Genomic DNA, 18,887 nt, shown 5'->3' with positions numbered 1-18,887 from the left:
TTGTAATCTAACCATTTATTTGCATCATTTTCTTTCCCTACAAATCATCTGATCCTATTTCCCAGGACAAGCCTTCACCTATTTTCATGCATGTTGTAGACTCCAGCTATTACCACCTCCTGATTGTAAAGAAGTATAACACTAAATCACTAGTGAATTGATCACTAGATAAATCAGAGCTCTTTTTGGTGGGTTTCTAAACTGCAAAATGGGGCACCTGAGTGAGGAATGGGTATCAGAACTTTTTTCTGAGGTAGGTTGTTCTGGATTTTTTAGTTTATTTAACAACTTCTATTGAACCCTTCTCTATTCCTTTTAACTTCTTACATGTTACATGAAATAGCTTTAAAGGATAGTACAGAGAGATAAAACTGTTTGTTGGTTAACAAACAGGAGGAGTTGGAAGCCACTGTGCAGCTATGAAGCTATGATCTAATCACTATCACTGAAACATAGTGGGACCAATCACACAACTGAAGCTCTGCAGTCAATGGCTATAAACTGTTCAGAAGGGAGAGGCAAGGATGGAGGGGAAGGGCGGTGCCTTCCATGTAAAAAAATGGATTGACTGCACAGAAGTGTCTTTGAAAAACAGCAATGAACAGGTTGAGAGCTTATGAGTAAAAATTAGGGGCCAAGCCAACAAAGGAAACCTCACGGTTGCTGTTTACTGCAGGCCACCCGAGCAAGAGGAGCCTGTTGATGAAGCCTTCTTACTTTGACTACAGGAAACATTGTGCTTGCACGCTCTGATCCTGGTGGGGCATTCCAATCACCCTGATACCTCCTGGAAAAGCAGCACAGCAAGCTATAAGCAATCCAGGGGACTCTAGGAGTGTGCTGAGGATAATTTCTTAATCCAGCTGATAGACAGCCAGACCAGAGGAGAAGCGTTACTAGACCTGTTGTTTACCAACATGGATGAACTAATTACAGATGACAAGATTGGTGACAGCCTGGGTTGCAGTGATCACACCCTGGTGGCATTCACAGCCTTGAGGGGTATGGGCCAAATGAAGAGTAGAGTCAGGACCCTGAATTTTAGGAGAGCAAACTTCCATTTGTTTAAGGAATTAGTGGATGGGACCCACTGGGAATCAGCCCTCAGGGATAAAGGAGCTGAACAGAGCTGGCAGCTCTTTAAGGACATTTTTCTAAGAGCGCAAGAGCTCTTGATTCCCACATGTAAGAAATAGGGAAAGGAAGGCAGGAGACCAGCATGGCAGAGTAAGGACCCCCTGGTCAAACTGAAGTGTAAGACGGCAATGCATAGGCAGTGGAACCAGGCACATGTATCCTGGGAAGAATACAAAGATGCTGCCTGGATGTATAGGGGTGGAATCAGGAAAGCTAAGACACAAGATTAATTGGGAAAGGGATGTGAAGAATAATAAGATGGGCTTCTACAGGTACGTTGGGCAGAAAAGGAAGATTAAAGAAAATGTACCACCATGACCCAGTAAACAAGACAGAAGTAGTGACAACTGACATGGAGAAGGCTGAGGTACTAAAAAAATTTAAGTCTCAGTTTTCAACAGTAATCTTTCTTCCCACATCTTTCAGGCCCCGGAAGGTTAAGACAAGGACTGGGTGAATGAAGTCCCTCCTGTCATAAGTAAAGATCAGGTCTGAGGCAGCCTGTGGAACATGATCAGACGTAAGTCCATGGGACCCGATGAGATGCACTGCACGGTCCTGAGGGAATTGGCTGATGTAATTACCAAGCCACTCTCCATCACATTTGAAAAGGCATGGAAGACAGGCAAAGTCACCTGCAACTAGAAAAAGGCAACTTTTGACCCATTTTAAAAAGGGTAAAAAGGAGGACCCTGGGAATTACTGATAAGTTGTCAGTAGTTCCATGATCTTCCCAGCTATGCCTGGGAAGATCATGGAACAGATGCTCCCGCCAGGATGGAAGACCCCCTGGCCCTCCTGCAATGCCTTGCTGGAGTCTCATCCAGGGGAGGCCATGCACAGGACGAGGAATGGGCTGTAGTGCAGGCAACTGAAGGGAGGGGGAGGGCAGTCCCTTTGCCCAAGGGGCAGCAGAAGGGCATGGGGGAGTGATCCCCAGGAAAGGCACCCTCAGGCCCACTGACCACCCTCCTTCTCCCACGTGAGGCCATCTCTCAGGCCACAGGCACACCAACTCCCAGAAGAGCCATATTTGGCCACCTGTGGCCTCCTGATGTCACAAGCCAGCTCACTGCGGTTCCTTCCGGGCCCTATAAATACATGGACACTGGCAGCTGGCCCATAGTTCGCTGAGCTTTGAGGCCCTCAGGTTCCAAGCATGCCTGGAAAGAAGAGGTCCAAGAGCAAAGCATATGGCTGCCCATATTTGTGTGCGGGCAGAGAAGATGCACGGCTGCAGGAACCACAGAGGAAGAGGAGGTGGCTTCACACGGGAGAGCAGCCACACCATGTGGCTGATGGTGTGGAGCCCACGGAGGTGGATGGCCCTGAAGATCAGGAAAAAACAATGGCAGTGGATCCACCTCCAGCATGGCTCCCCTTGCACCACTACACTGTGCCAGGGCTCCCATCCATGATGCCACAGCAGCAGTGTTGCAGGAGTGCCCGGCATCACAGAAGTGCCCGGCGTCGCAGGAGCACCCGGCCCATCCACCACACCTGCCACTAGCTGGGAGGCCTGGCCTCCATGCTTGGCCCTCCTACAAGCTCACCCATTCCATCTCCTGGCATCAACAGTTATTGCATTTATTGCCATGGGTGGTGTGAGCCCTTCTTTCCCATCCCCCACCTCCTCCCCCTATTTAAAAAAAAAACAAGCCACCAATAAACCAAGAAAATAACAGTAAAAAATGCTTGTCTCCTCTCTTGTTTGGTACTTTGGCGACTGCATCTGGACTCCTCTGTCCACTCCTGGTCTCCCCAGCCCAGGAAAGACACTGATGAGTGGGGTGTGGGCCCAGCCCAGGGCCTTCGAGGTGGTGAAGGACCGGGGAATCCAGCACACATGGGCAGGCTGAGGGAACTGCCTCTGGCCGTGATGTAGTGAGACACTGGAGCAGGTTGCCCAGAGAAGTTGTGGATGTCCCATCCCTGGAAGTGTTCAAGGTGAGGCTGGCTGTGGCTTTGGGCAATCCGGTCTAGTGAAAGATACCTGTCAGCCTCACCTCTGTGCCTGGGAAGGTCATGGAACAGATCCTCCTGGAAGATATGTCAAAATATATGAAAGACAGGGAGGTGATTCGAGACAGCTGACATGGCTTCGCCAAGGGCAAGCTGTGCCTGACTAATCTAGTGGCCTTCTATGATGGAGCAACTGCACCAGTGGACAAGGGAAGGGCTATGGATGTCGTCTAGCTGGACTTCTGTAAGGCCTTTGGTACCGTCCCCCACAACATTATTGCTGCTAAATTAAAGAGCTCTGGGTTTGATGGATGGACTGTTAGATGGATAAGCAGCTGGCTGAATGGCCACATCCGAAGAGTTACAGTCGATGGCTCAATGTCAATTGAAACTAGTGGTGTTCCTAGGAGTCCACGCTGGGACTAGTTCTGTTTAATATCTTCATGGGGTTGAGTGTGCCCTCAGCAAATTTGCAGATGTCTCCAAGCTGAGTGGCTCAGTTGACACACCTGAGGGACAGGATGCCATTCAGAGGGACCTGGACAAGCTTGAGAAGTGGGTGCAGGTTACCCTTGTGAGGTTGAACAAGGGCAAGTGCAAGGTCCTGCACCTGTGTCAGGCAATCGCTGGTATTGGCTGGGGGATGAAGGGGTTGAGGTTAGGCATAAGTCAGCACTCTGTGCTCACAGCCTGGAAAGCCAACTGTGTGCTGGGCTGCATCAAAAAAAGCATGGCCAGCAGGTTGAGGGAGGTGATTCTGCCCCTCTACTCCACTCTGGTGAAACCCCACCTGGAGTGCTGCGTCCAGCTCTGGGGTCCCCAGAGGAGGGCCTCAAAAATGATCCGAGGGCTGGAGCACCTCTCCTACGAGGACAGGCTGAGAGAGTTAGGGTTGTTCATAGCCTGGATAAGAAAAGGCATCAGCAAGACCTTATTGTGGCCTTTCAATACTTAAAGAGGACTTATAAGAAAGATGGGGGCAGACTTTTTAATAGGGCCTATAGCGATAGGACAGGGGGTAATGGTTTTAAGCTGAAAGAGGGTAGATTCAGGCTAGATATAAGGAAGAAATATTTTACAATGCGGGTGGTGAAACACTGGAACTGGTTGCCCAGAGAGGAGGTAGATGCCCTACCTCTGGAAACAGTCAAGGTCAGGTTGGACAGTGCTCTGAGCAACCTGATCTAGCTGAAGATGCTGGGGGTGTGGGTGTAGCTCAGGGCCTTCAAGAGGGCTGAAGCACCTCTCCTGTGAGGACAGGCTGAGAGAGTTGGGGTTGTTCAGCCTGGAGAAGAGAAGGCTCCAGCAAGACTTCATTATATAGTGTATAAGAAAGAGAGAGAGACTTTTTACCAAGGCCTGCAGTGATTAGGACAAGGGTCAATATGGAAAGGTTGAATATGGAGAATTAATTCCCCTAATTAATAAAGATTATTAATATTTTTTATAAGATTTTAATGTGCTTGTTTTGATGGCTATTACGATATAAACCAATCACAAAGAAGCAAAGTCCCATAATAGATCTGTACCCTCGATCCTGCTTAGCCATACACATGCTCAACTCTAGATCTAAATTCTAACTTTTCCATACACATGTACATGCACACGTACACACGGTATTTATTAAGCCCAAACAGCAAATTGATTTTATGCCTGGGAAGAAAACTTTCAAATACAAAGCCTATAAATAGATGATGTATTGCCTTTCTGGCTCAGTAAATAGCCTGAAAAAGTGCTCTCAGGAGGCCTAAATTTGCAGTGTCCCCCCTTTACTTCACTGAGACGTTAATTCTGCAGTCTAAATTTAATACTCTGTGTTTATTAACATTATGGGAATTGCTACCATGAGGGAAAGAAAGGCACTTTCTGAATTTCTCTAGGCATCAGGAAATAAATCTTTATAGAAAGGAAACAGCCCGGTATGTCCTCATGTGCAGGGAGAAGCACCAGATTACTTCACAGATTACTATACCTGATACTAGTATCAGGAACTAGTACAATAACCGGTATGCAGGCCACAAATGGGCCTAAATAGAGTTGGATATGACAAAACAGACAGCCACACTGGATGTATCCCACAGCAGCTGACATGAACACCACTGTCCCAGGATCTGGGTGCACTGTGCTTGGAGCGGCCAGAAAGGAGACAACTCGGGAGCATCTCACACAGATGAGTCTCAAATAAAGCTTTTCCAGCACTTAACAACACACTTGTTTCTGGTTCCACAGTAGTTAAATTCCCAGGCACTTTTATATTAACAGTAAATCTGAAAGTGAAAAATGAAGCATGTTCCTCCATGGCCCACTGGCAGAGCCTGTTACATCAGAGCGAGAGCAGAGCCCCCCCAATTCCAGATGCACCTGATCATCAGAAATGTTTTGCTGCTCTTCCAGCCATTGCTGAAGGTAGGACAACTTCCCTGAATAATAAACAGCTAGAAAATACAGAGCTTTATGGTTGTCCCAACATTTTCCTATAAACACCCATATATTCTATTTCACGTGAATATCCACAGACCCTTGCACTGAGAAAGCCATCACTTTTTGGAAGAGTGTGCATTTTTGGGAGGTGTTTGAACTGCATTTAACAACATGGAGTTTTGAGTCTTCCTGACGCACTGGGCTTCAGGGTGGGACCCAGCTAGGAGGGACTGGTGGAGTCCATGGACTAACATTTCTCCAACAGGAGAATGAACCAGTGGAAAAAAAATACAGAGAGGGGAAGAAAAAGGGTCAAGCTATTATTGAAACTTATGGTGGATAATTTTAAAAAGAAACAATATGCTCACATGAGCCACGGAGCTGCTGCACACACATGGAGCCACAGGGCTATGTGCAGTATATTGAACAACATGGGATCCTTCAGAAAAAAATTGGCTGTGTAGTAACCTTGCTGAAGATGGGATTTCTCTTGCTTTCTTCCACCCCCACCCCCACCCAAACCACAAACATGGCCCAGCAGAAGCATTTTCAAGCACAAACATGCACAGAAATACTTAATGCTCTGGTTTGCTATTCCCGACTCCCATAAATTTGCGCTCATGTAATTGCTGCTCTCTGTTTGCCTACTGATAACAAGTTAAAAATACCACAGGCACCCCAAATTAGAACTATTTTCTATATTTTGCTAAATCCCTGCATTTGATATAGAACAAAATGCTGTGATGAGACACATGAGATCTCTCTTGCCTGCACTGGTCAGGACAGGAGACTGCATGGCATATACAGACTAAGACAAATTTGATTGTGTTATGAAGCCATCGATCCTGTATCCCCTTTGCTTGCTTCATCTGTTCCTTGGTGTTTCTACAGTGAATGGATTTGTGCCAGGACCTGTTCTATCAGAGCCTGCATTTAGATAAAACGTGAAATATTTCTGTTCTATCCAAATTCCTAATTTATACTCCAAGGTGCCCCTAACTTAGATTAAACGTAAAATATTTCTGTTATTTAGAAAAAATGTAGATAAAATGTAATTTAGATAAAATGTAAAATGAAATATAAAACATTTATCTTCTATCCAAATTCCTAATTTATACTCCAAAGTGTCCCTCACTGTCAAAGGATTACTTATCATTGATGTAGCACTTATTTTGATAGTGGAAAAATGGATGTCATCCTGTGAATAATCTTGTGAGTTACATGAAATTAATCTAGTATTAAATAAACAACAGCAACAAATTTTCATCTTATATTCAGGTTGTAAAACCTTTGTCATGGGACCCATCTCTTTATTACATACAAATATCGTGTGTGCCTTTGGGACTTCTGGATCTCTATTTTTGAAAGGTTTGTGAAAGGAACTGTCTGTAAATCACAAAAGGTCAACCCCCTCCCAAGCCAAACTAATGAGATTGAGTTTCCCAGTGCCTGTTTGAGATGGGAAGGTCAGGAGATGCACACAGTTTCCCCTTCAGTTCTGATAGGTTCCTCTGAGCTAATAACATAGCATGAAAACCCACCCACAAGAGTTAACATATTTTGAATGTCTGCATCAATGACACAGAGAAATACCTCATTTGTGAGACCAGGTGAAGCTTCAGCTGCTAACCAGTAAAGTCAGATACTGCATTAGAACAAAAGAACAAATGCAAAGCTGCATCCATCCTAATATCATCTCCCACTTTTAGAGCAGCAGAGACAATACCCAAATGCAAACATACTCCAACCCATTGTACTGCCTAGCTTGTCTCTTAAATAAAGGCAGACAAAGAGTTTGGCTAAGGACCAAGGAGTTCGTTTTTTTTTTGAGGTATTTAAATGCCAAGACATAATCAAGCTCCCAGAAGGATTTTTCAAAAGTAGTTGGGGACCCAAGTTCTGAGAGTCCATTGGTCCTCCTGAAAATCCCGTATGGTATCAAATTAACTGCATTGTTTGACATCTAAATACCCCTGTTTGCTTGTGCTGCTTCTGCTAGGGCCCTCCCCCTTGATTTCAGCAGGGCAAAGCCTTTGTTGTGAAAAGCTGTGAAGTATCTTCCCATTCTCTAGTTCACCTAGCTCCCCGAAAAAAAGGCAAAGCTTATCCTTCTCTTCTTGCCTAATGAAAATGTTACTGCCCATAGATTATTTTAACTGAGATTGTGAGAACAGCACTCAATCCCCAGAATGTGGCCATGCGGTCTTTGCTGTACAGAGCCTAGTTTGCTTTGATCTGATAGAGGTTTACTTGCCACAGATTTCGCTGCAACACCTCTGTGATCTGATAGTGCAGATTTGCAGTTTCTTTTTTCGGGTAGAAATCCCTCTTAGACCGGTAGTTGACGTAAAGACTGCAGCGTCCGTCCCAGTCCCATCAGATGGTGATGGGCCAAACTCTGCCCTCTATTTACACGCCTCTGTTGAGATAAATCGGGTTGCCTCTGTGGGATCTTGGGACTGCTGTTCATATACATTTCATCCTCAGAAACATGATACCAATCTCTTGCACAAAGATTGCAAAATTGCACAGATTATTTTTCTACTTTATAGAAGAAAACATTCCCTCGATGTGATAAATACTGAACGTGACTTTTGCTCAGGCCGCAAATAGCAGATTACTTAATCATCTACTATTTAAGTACCTGTTTGTTTTGTTATGAAGTGAAACTTTGCAGCAAGATCATATTACATGTAAAGCGGCTTCCTGCATCCTTCAGTATTAATCCTCAAGTAAAACCAGATTGAAGGTAGTCCTAGGGTAACTTTAATAAGCCCCATCTTCTGCATCCCACTCACTAGTATCCCACATTACACATTCCTTGCCCTGTCTTTGTGCCCGCTCTATCGTTTTTTCAGCCTCTGGATGACCTTGGCAGGAGGATGGGGATGGGGAGGTGAGCTGGCAGGGACCTGCTCCTGGGGGGCACAGGGGCCATCACCAGCTGCTGAGAGCAGGGATAGGGCTGGAAAACACAGGCAGCCCTGCAGAGAGAGGGGCTGCCAAGCACCTGCGCGTCTTAAGATAGAGGCTGTGTAAAACCTTAAGTGGGAAGCTGTGAAATGAGAGAAGCCCCTCGAAAGGGAAAAATGGGGGATGGTGAGGAGTCAAGGTGGAGCTGGAAGGGTGGAAGGCCACAGGAGTCTGTGCAAGAAGTAGGAATGTGAAAGGAAAGGGTAGGTGCCGTAGAGGGGTACGGCAGGTAGGCCCGGGAAGTCAAGGGAGGAGGAAGGCTGGGGCCGGGGGTGCGCGGGCACAGGCAGGCGACCGGGCTTGCCGGAGTGAGACGCTGCGTTGGGAGGGACCCGAGATCGGGCAAGGGCCATACGTTGCGCTGCCCCCCTCCCCGTGCCTGGCACCGTCGGCACCGTCAGCACCGTCAGCCCTGGGCGGTGCTGGGGCCAAGGACGCGGCCCTGCCCGGCCCGGCCCAGTCCGCTCCGGTGGCGTTCCCGAGCCTCCGCGGCGCGGCCGTGCGGGGGCGTTCACCGGGGGCGGGAGGGGCAGGCCCGGCCGCTGGCCCCCCTCGCCAGGCGGGGAAGCCGCTGTGCCAAGCGAGCCGACGCCTCTGTCGGCCCAGAGCGAGCGGCCGGAGAAGCGAGCCCTCGCTGGTGCTGCAGCGGCGCGGGCAGCGCGTCCTGCCCCGGCACGGGCTGCGGGCCAAGGAGCCCGTTGTCGGGAGGGGACCTCTGCGCCTCCCCAGGGCCCGGCCACGGGCTGCAGCCGGGGGTCGCAAGGACGGACGCTCCCCGCAGGCCGCGTCCCCGTCTGCGGCCACCGCCGGGGAGGAGACGCGGCGCAGGGCCCAGCCGCTGCCCGGCCGGCGCCTCGCCAGGAGGGGGGCGGCACCAGTGACGCGGCCGCCGCCACCGGGAGCCGAGGGAGCACCCCTGCGGGTGCCCGCCACCGGCCAGCCGGCCTGCCCGCCCGCTCGCACGCCCCGGGGCGGGGCGGGGCGGGGCGGGGCCCGCTCCCTCCCTCTCCCCGCAGCGCATTCGCCGCGGGGGCCCCCTCTGCGGTGACGTCACCGTTATTAAAAAAGCGCCCCGGCAGGCAGGCAGGGCAGCGGGCAGGCGGCAGGAGCGGCGGCGGCGGCGGCGGCGGCGGCGGCGGCGGCGGCGGCGGCGGCGGCAGCAGCAGCAGCAGCAGCAGCAGCAGCAGCACGTGCCCCGCTGCCGACATGGTGTCCCCCGTCACCGTGGTGAGTGCGAGCCGCGCGACAGGCGGGGGGAGCAGGACACCCCCTCCCCGGGCGGCATCCCTTCCCCTCTCGCCCACCCCACCATCACTGGTGCTCGCTACCCGGTCCCCGAGTGGGGGGGGGCTGCTACCCTCCCGCCGCCGCTCCCCGCGGGGCGCGAGGCAGCAACCGTTGGCGCCGGGAGACCGTTGGCGGAGACCCCGCCGCGGCCCCCCGCGTGCGCTGGTGCCACCCCGGCAGCTGTTGCTCCAGCGGTGCGCCTCCCTCGCCATCTCGTTCTCCTCTTGTCATTCATATTTTCAAAAGATTCAGTAACTCGGCTGCTTTGCGCAGAGCGCACCTGCTCAGAGCGCCTCCGCTCCGGCTGCCCCTGCGCCGTGGCAGCGCCCGGAGCATCCTCCTGCCCCGCGGCCTCCCTGACCCCGCAGGCACCTCTGCCGAGGTGGCCGTACTGCCCGGCCGGTGCTTGGGCTACGGCTTATGTCGGCCACCGCGGCGGGCAGACCTTGCCATGGGCTGGGCCACCTCCCACCGAGACCCCATCGCCCCTGACAAGCCAGTCTGGCACTTCCACCATCTAAGGACTTGAGCGGGGATGGTGTCACCTGTACCGGTGTCTCATGGGGGAGTCATTGTGCTTAATTAAGGTAACCAGCAATAAGGTAGTGAGTCGCCGCTGTCCTGTCAGCAAAGCTGGCAGCTGAAGTAGCTGTGGCTCATGCCAGGCAGGGCCAGCAATACCAGGTCCTGGCCCTGCATGTGAAGGGGGAGTGTTTCAATGCTGAAAGAAGACAAAATGCTTTCAGCCAGAACAGCAGAGAAGCTGCGCTCTTAGACACACTGTTTTGGATGTTCCTGTTTCTAGAAGGCGAGGGTTTTGTCTGAATACACCAGCAGACTAATGTGCGCTGTAAGAATCACTAACTCTTGGTGGGAGAGTTGCCTGGTGCTTTGCTGCAGCACTGAACACCTATTGCTGGTGTCCTGGTTCCCTGCGGAACCATTGGTATCTTGTTTTGAAACATTTTGGTTAATGGCTAGTCTGTTGCGTTCTCTCTCACAGGTAGAAATCCCATCCCTTCCCTGTTCTTCATTTACAAAGCCAGGATTCAAAACTTTTAAATTGCTTTGCCAGTTCTGCACAGCAGCTTGTATTGTCTGATACTTCAGATGAATTTTCCCCCAGTTATTAAGATGTACCTGGTAAATTCATCAGCAGCCTGGGGGTGATTTTTATCTTTGCCGACAGAGGGAAGTAGCTTGCAAATTATACCATTGTGGTGCTAAACTTTTTTTTTTTTTTTCAAATATGCTTCTCAAAAATAACTAAAGAGGTTTGGTACCTTTGCACTTCTGTGCTGTAAGCTAAATTCATCCTTAAGTTACAGTGAATTTTGTGTGTCTACCTCAGAAATAAAATCTTAGGCTGGGACAATACTGAAATGGCTCAAAAACTGGCAGAATTTGTTTCATAATCCACAGGAGGCAGTATTTGGCCTTCAGGGCTAGTGAATCAGTGTGGTCTTGCAGAGTATATTTCAGCTGAGCTTTGAGAAGAGGCAAATTACTAAAGCATGAGCATGTGTTGGGAAGGGTGTATGTAGTTCAGACAGGAAGGCTTTACCTACACAAGAAATTAGGCTTTAGGAAGGTAACTTGGGAGGGAAAAAGAAACCTGCTTTTTTTGCTTGCCCTTTTGACATGTAACAATGCGTGTTCCTGCTCCGGCTTCATGCCTGACATACTGACTCTTTGCTTCACCAAAGGCAACTAAGGCAGTGGAAAGGCTGTGGAAAGGTGGAGGGATGATGAGCCTGGGAGCTGCAGCCAGTGCTGCAGCTGTTTACCATGGCTGTAGAAGTGGGAGGGGAGGGCAGAGTATATGATCCTCCTCCGAGCTCATAAAAAAAGAGCTGCCAGCCTCCAGACTGTTAAGGAGCAGTCCTTGCACAACACCTTCAGTGGGTTTTCGTGTCGCTCTTCTCCAAAGGAGTGCACTGTGCTGCTCCAGCATCGGCTCTGCTGTGGTCCACAAAGGGCAGGCTGAAAACGGTGTCATGCAGCAGCGTGCACTGCCCGGGAGCATGGTGCGGCCCCTGCACAGCTGCCAGCTGGAGCCGTGCAGCAGATGAGAAGCAGGGTGGCTGTACAGCTGGTGGGCTCCCTCTGGCGAGTTGCTTGCTGAAGGGAACAGCAGTGGGCAATTGGTCTGGCCACAGCTAGGTGCTACCCTCGGGGGCCCAGGCCTTATCTCTGCACCACACTGCCTTTTGCTGTATAGATAGACCAGGTGTTTGGGGCCATAGATAGACCATGCCTATCTCTGCTTTGACACATGATGGGGATGCTCTCTCTGGGGGCAGCACCTGGGGCATAATTAAATTAGCCAGAGGAATTGATCTGTCTACAGTGGATGTCCTCTGCCAGTACACGGCATCATCAGCCTCAATGGGGAGGACATGAGAAAGGCACAGCGGAGAGTGACATGGTTTTGCTTCCTGCTTTCGAAGCGATGGCCTTAGTACATAACTGCAGCAGATGGCTCTGACTACTTATATACAACCTGGTCTCCTACGTCTCCCCCTTTTTCCTTCTTTAGGACACTCTTGTAACAAAAATCAGAAACCCTGAGCTCCAAGTCTGCTCTACAACTGATAGCTGGAAGAAACCATGCAAGGAGTCATAGACCATGGAGAGGAAGCTAGGGAGAGATCATGGCTAGGGCTGCTTGTTTGCTGGCTGCCAGGTATGCATCATGGCCTGGGGTGTTTGGCATGTCTGCCCCACACGCAAAGACAGGCCACAGCACTGTGCAGAGCTAGCCAAGCTGTTGTCTCTGGTGCTGCACAGTTTGGATGTGCTGAGAGGGGAGCGTGCCCACAAATAAACAAATCGGGCCAAAATACCTATTAACATATTGTGCCAGGTTCTCAGCTGGGATAAAGCTCTGAGGACCTGCTGGTGCCAGAGTCTAGACTTGCATGGCACTGGGCTGTGGCAGAGAAGATGCATTTGTCTGCCAGTTCTGCTCCAGCTGGTGAGCAATGCTCGCTCTGGTTAGAAGTCACCTTGGAGGTAAGCTTTTACTGCTTACTCTGCTAGACAAGCAGGAGCACCCTGCTTAAAAATTATTATTCTTGATACAGCTCTGAGTAAGAACTGGTTTTTTTCTGCATAAAGTCGTGTGGGCTGAGAGCCTGCTGTTGGAGAGCATTATTAATAAATGGTGCATTTGCTTCATGGATACGTGAGTTTAATTCCTTTCTTGTTCAGCCATCACTGGTCCCATCTTAATAAAAGTCCTTTCTGAGACTGTCTCATTAGTGATTTTTGTCCTGTGGGTTTTTTTTTGTTTTTGTACCCCCTTCCCCCCCACCCCCTACTGGTTAAGCAGTTTTTAGTGTGAGCTTGTGGGAGATAGCCCTTGCCTTAAGGACCTCTCTGTTCAGAAGGCACCATGATTGCAGGGGCTACAAGTGTTCAGGCGATCAGCCTGGAGACACGCAGTCATTCTGGTATTTACATAATGCTCCTTGCTCAAAGGGACCTTATTTTGCCCCTAAAGTTAGGACTAAACTTAGTACAGGGCTTCGCACCACCTTGAGGAAAACAGGGCATGGGAAATACAAAGACATTAATTGGCTGAGAATAGGTCTCTTTTGGGGGCCAGTTATAGATGATATTGGTGTGTCTTTTTAAGTGAGATGAACTATGGTCTCTCATCCCTACATCATGCTGTCTGTATCTGACTTTTACTTGGCCTAGCACAGTCTTATGTGTGGGAGGGAGGTGAAGCTCCCTGTTTGGGCAGATTTTTGCCCAGAAGCCATATATTAACAACCTCTATCCCTTCCCTTTCATCCTCTGCTGTATATGCATCTTTAAACAGAGATAGCTGGGATGGGGAAGAATAAGCATGTTTTGGCTGCATCTAGCAAGTCAGGCCCTCGGCCCGTTCCCCCCGTGTGGGAAGTAGCCAGCAACCCTCCTGGGAACAGCCCTTGTCAACTGTCTGGGTAGATGAAGGATATCACTGTGGGGGAGTAGGAAGGTCAGTTACAAAAACTGGGCAAAAAATGTGAAAGGTACGATCTGGGAAGGTAATAATGAGTACCAACTATTGGATAGGGCTGGAGAATTGGATGGGCATCACTGGAGTTTTCGAGGAAGGGCCAGACCAAACTGATCCAGATGAATATAGAGACCTGATGTAAATCATGTTGCTTAGAGACTGTGCTGTGGGCCATTGAAGCAGTAGTAGGTCTAAGCATAGTTTAAAAGATTTATTATTAGAAAGTGTGCTCTATAATCCTCAAACTGCTATTGAAAACAAGAAAGCCAGATCATACTTTGAACTATTTCAGCCTTTGTTTCTTAAATAGAGGATGTATTATTTCTGCATTAATGTATAAAGTGTTAGCAACAGTCTAAGTCGGAAGTAACTCTTATGGTAGAGAGGCTAATTTTACTTGTTCTCTTTGTTTATACCCAATATTGTTGCTTTCATTATAATTTTCCTGATTACTTAAATACATCATAAATTGGATTTTACTGTGCAGGAGGCTTGTAAACATACACATTTATTTACCACAGACAATTATGGCAATATGGCACTTGTATAAAACCCAAGGCAATTTAAATGAATTATAGAAAAGATTTCTAAACATCTGAACTCAATGAAGTAAGGGAGAGAATCATTCACAAGGTAAGCTTAGCAGGATCTTAGTAGCATTTATGTCAGTCACACCTTTTGGGAGAAGCCTAAAAGCTTTGGTCCTTCTGAGCAAAAAGCTGTGCTGCTTTGTGCCAGCTAGAGCTCAGGCATAGTGTTACATGCCACGATTTATTTTTTCAGACTGAACTTGTGCATTCTTCCTATGACACTGACATTCTTTGCTGTAGCTGTTGCTATGAGAGGGTGGGCTTAGATGTGGGTAACTGAAATGGGAGGCTAGAAAGTGCAGGCTTCTCTCACGCTCTTCCCAGTCCCAGTGTGGTTGCACTAAGCAGTTAGTGCCGATCACTGCTGTAGGCACTGCTGTAGATAAAAGGCTTCATTAACTCAAGTATATCACTCAAGTCACATGCGCCTGTTGTTCAAAGTGTGCTTTGTGCATTAAGATTATGGGTCTGGTTCAGAAGCCTGTACTTACACATAATTCCTCCGAATGGACAGAGATGCATTTCTTCTATTCTCTTTTCCTGTTCAAGTATCTATATCCAAAATACACTGAGTGCGACAGAAGAGCCAAAGTTATCTTTCTTGTGAGTAACTCTGTAGTAATAAGGAAATAATAACTCCAGTGAAATTATATTCTTAGAAAAAGATGGCATCTGGAACCCGTCTTCTGCTAGCATGCAGAAACTCCTGAACAGCAAAAAGATTATTAGTTACATAACTCTCTTCCCTCCCGGAGGCCTAAGTGGCTATTATATTAGCACTTAATTTTCCTGCTGCCTTTCATGTCACACAACACCCAATAGATTTGTAATTACAATAGAGATATAGGTTTTGCTTACTGCAGCATGCCCAAAATGAAGGTGATGGTTATTGCTTCTTCTAGCTCGCTGGTGCCCTTCCTGTGTCAATTCCTTTCACTCCCATAATCTAAATAGCGTTTCACCTAATGGCAGGTTTCTGCATGACAAGTGTGTCAGTCTGGAGCATCCCTCCATGTAATGCTGAATAAGAACAAGTAACCAGGTGACATGGAGCAGAAAACTGTCTAGGAGAAGATTACATGCAACCAGAGCTAAAAGGTGGTAGGTGGACTGGGGGAGAGTTTTCCTGGAAGATTTCAAGTGTGCTGGGGTGGGAAGGATTTCAGATATCTGCAGAGAGCCTGGGGACTCACACTGCAGATTCTGACCCAGAATTGCACAGGGCGCAGTTTCTCTCTGGGTAAGTGCAACTTGTGTCTTTTCTTCTGTTAATTTAATGTTGACGGCTGACTTTTGTTTTGCAATCTGCCTGTTAATGAGGAGGGTGGCTGTTTTGATTCATCTTGCTGTGGGCTTATGGAAATTCCTTGTTTCTACCATGCTTTCTCCCAGAAACTAATTTCTATAGATCACTGTAAAATATGTACTTTCCAAGACGAGACAAGCCATGTTACTGAATTGGCCTTGGGACTTTTGTCAAGTTTGAATGGTGAGGTTTAATTTTCTGCCCCTCACCAGACACTGGCTTTGGAGACAGATATGGTGGCAGTTGGCATCAGGCATCACATTTCTGATTATGTATCAAAATGAGTGCATTTCTGCTAGTGGCACATAGCCTCTAGTTGAATCAATGCTTGAGACTGAGGGTAAGTTTGAAGTTGAGCTGCACATTTTTCAGCAAATACTAGACACATGGGGCAGATCCTAAGCCTTACGTGAGTCATTTTGTCTCCCACAGCTTCAGCAGAACTGGATTTGTGCTGTCTGAGAGCCTGTGACCATAGCTTGGCTGCTGTATCCCTATTTGCTTGTGTCTTGGTTTTGTTATGGCATAAATCAGAGCCAGCCAGGGTGCTTGGATAGCAGTGCTGACTTGTGCTCTGTTGCAAGAGAAAGTAAGCAAGTTGCATGGCTTTTCCCTGCACCCTGACATAAAAGGAGCATGATGACAAATTTATCACTTAACTGATGTTTGTGAAGTTTCTACTTGGCTCATGTCCCATGCATCTGTGGACTTGCACCCTGTCATGGTTTAATCCCAGCCAGCAACTAAGCCCCACCCAGCTGCTTGCTTGCTTCCTTCCTGGTGGGATGGGGGAGAGAATTGGAAGGGTAAAAGTGAGAAAACTTGTGGTTTGAGATAAAGACAGTTCAATATGTAGGGGCAAGAGCTGCATGCACAAGCAAAGCAAAACAAAGCAAGGAGTTCATTCACTACTTCCCACTGGCCGGCAGGTGTTCAGCCATCCCCAGGAAAGCATAGCTCTATCACACGTAACAATTTCTTGGAAAGACAAACGCCGTCAATCTGAATGTCCCCCCCTTCCTTCTTCTTCCCCCAGCTTTATATGCTGAGCATGACGTCGTACGGTGTGGGATATCCCTTTGGCCAGTTGGGGTCAGCTGTGTCCCCTCTGGCTTCTTGTGTACCCCCAGCCCATTCGCTGGTGGGGTGAGGTGAGAAGCAGAAGAGGCCTTGACTCTAAGTGCTGCAGTAACTAAAACAACCCTAGTAAGCAGCTGCACGCTTACTTGTGAGCATGGTCTACATTTGTATATGCAGCCCGATTACAGCAGCAGTTTTGCAAGTGAAACTGTTGATAAATTAGTGTGAATCTTGGGAGTGCATGGGTTAGTGTTTGCAGACATTAGTGCTTACATCTGCCTGCCCCACATCTCTTGAGACTGGCTGGGAAATTCCAATTTATTGTCATGCAATTTGTGCCTGATACTGGCTTGCCCAGGTCACAATGTCTTGACACAAGAATAGATATTGGAAATAAAATCTCTGACTCCAGTGTCATACTTTGACCTTACTTCTTCCTGTCTCTTAAAGCATATCTTGTCTAGACTCTGCTCTTCCCAGAAAGGTGGGACTAGATGATCCCTGAGGGCCCTTCCAACCTGTGATTCTGTGATTCATATTGGTCCCATGATAACACGAGGAGGGCTGCTGCTTTTTTGTACCAGAGCGGCACCTCTCTACATACACATCTTTATTGGGGTGCATTGTTATTTTCCCCTTCTAATTTTCAACATCAGTTTCACACACTTTCAACCTGCAGGACATGATATGCAGGTAGAGCATTTCATTCAGCTTTCTGTTAGGCACAAGACAAGCAGGGCTGTCCCTTCTAGGTTTCCCAGGACAGCCCTGCTTGCTTTTGCCAGATTTTGCTGATCTTATTGCAGTCCCTTGTGAGGATCTGTACAGTGAAAATCTCTTGCATAGAGCTGCCAGCTTTCCCAGCTGCTGGCAGCTGCCTTCCCCATCTCTTTCAGTTCTGCCTTCCCCTTTTGCAAAAACCTCACCTGCTAGGTGTGCATGAATCTGGTGTGTCAGCCAGAAAGGTGAGCTGCAAAAGTGCCTTTTGTGTGCTAGAGGTGGTTTCACCCTTGGCACATCTTTGGGGATGGCTGGTAGGGCTGGTACAGCCTGGCATGTGCCACCTGCCTTTTCTGCAACATTAATGGCTCTTTACTGTTATCCTAAGGGCCTGTGATGGCACCAATGCCTGCAACGCTCTTCATTTAGACCTGCGTTATTCCCCGTAGATGGTAGGTAAAATGAGGCTTTCTCTGCTGAAGAAGTTCCTTTTGGATGGAAGGCCCTCCCTTTCCTCCCAAATACCAATCCCTACCATCAAAGCAGCATGTGGCAAGGTAGAGCTTTGCCAAGTGCCCATTTCCCCTGAGCGCCCAACCTTCTATGCGCCCCCTTCTGCTGTGGTCAAGCAATGGGGTGGCCTGGGCCCTCCAACAAATACATAATGTTGCAGTGGATTGTGGGATGCAAATAAGGCTGTAAATGGGAGAGTGAAGGCAAAAGGTGGATGTCAGCTCTGGGGACAAGTTACTCTGTGTGCAGACCCCTCACTTCTATTATCTAGAGGCTCAGCCTGCCCTTGGTGCTGACAAGGAAAGAACTGACAGTTCTCCATGGGGCATTTTACTTTGGGTCTGCCATCTCAGAGAGACTGGAGTGAGGCCCCAGTCTTGCCACACAGCTTGTGGCGCAGATGTCGGTGTGTGGCACCTGCCTGCAGCAATGAGCCTTGCAAGGGGGTGCTGCTTCTGCTGTGGCCCTGTGCCCCACCATCAGCACATTGGGCTTGCCCAGCTCCTCCAAGGTAATGCTCAGAACAGCATAAAACCTAACACTATTTTTTCCTGAGTAGCAGAAATCTGCATTCTCTTTCACAGAAGAGTGTGATATAAATAATGACAAATCTCCTGAGAACAAGGGCTCGTAGCCTGGAAACCATCCCCAGGATGAGCTGTGGAGACTCTTCCATAAGCAGTAGAAATTTTTTATCTGGATTTTAGTGTGACAAGCCAAATAACTGCCTCTTCCCATCCTGAGAGGAATTGCCTAGGACAGCCACTGACTGCGCATTTCAGGGTGCTGGCTGGCAGGCTCCTGATGTTCCCTGTGGCTTCACAGCATCCTCCTGAAGTCCTGGGCAGTGCTAGGGGACACAGCTGCACCTGAGCTTATTCACTGA

At 48.6% G+C, this 18,887-nt stretch overlaps 1 protein-coding gene across 1 annotated transcript in view; it reads left to right on the top strand.

Annotated features, from left to right (window-relative positions):
• The first annotated feature begins 917 nt into the window (after positions 1-917).
• TMEM86A (transmembrane protein 86A) overlaps positions 918-18,887 on the top strand; it is a 47,991-nt gene continuing 30,021 nt past the window's right edge. The window contains exons 1-2 of the mRNA XM_064453265.1: positions 918-1,002; positions 8,831-9,720. Of these exons, the coding sequence (XP_064309335.1) occupies positions 918-1,002; positions 8,831-9,720 (975 nt within the window). The remainder of the gene's footprint in view (positions 1,003-8,830; positions 9,721-18,887) is intronic.

The sequence above is a fragment of the Phalacrocorax carbo genome, chromosome 5, assembly GCF_963921805.1.
Source record: "Phalacrocorax carbo chromosome 5, bPhaCar2.1, whole genome shotgun sequence".
In the NCBI taxonomy this organism is placed as follows: domain Eukaryota; kingdom Metazoa; phylum Chordata; class Aves; order Suliformes; family Phalacrocoracidae; genus Phalacrocorax; species Phalacrocorax carbo.
Note: the sequence above shows the minus strand (reverse complement) of the source record. Positions and strands in the feature narration are given on the sequence as shown.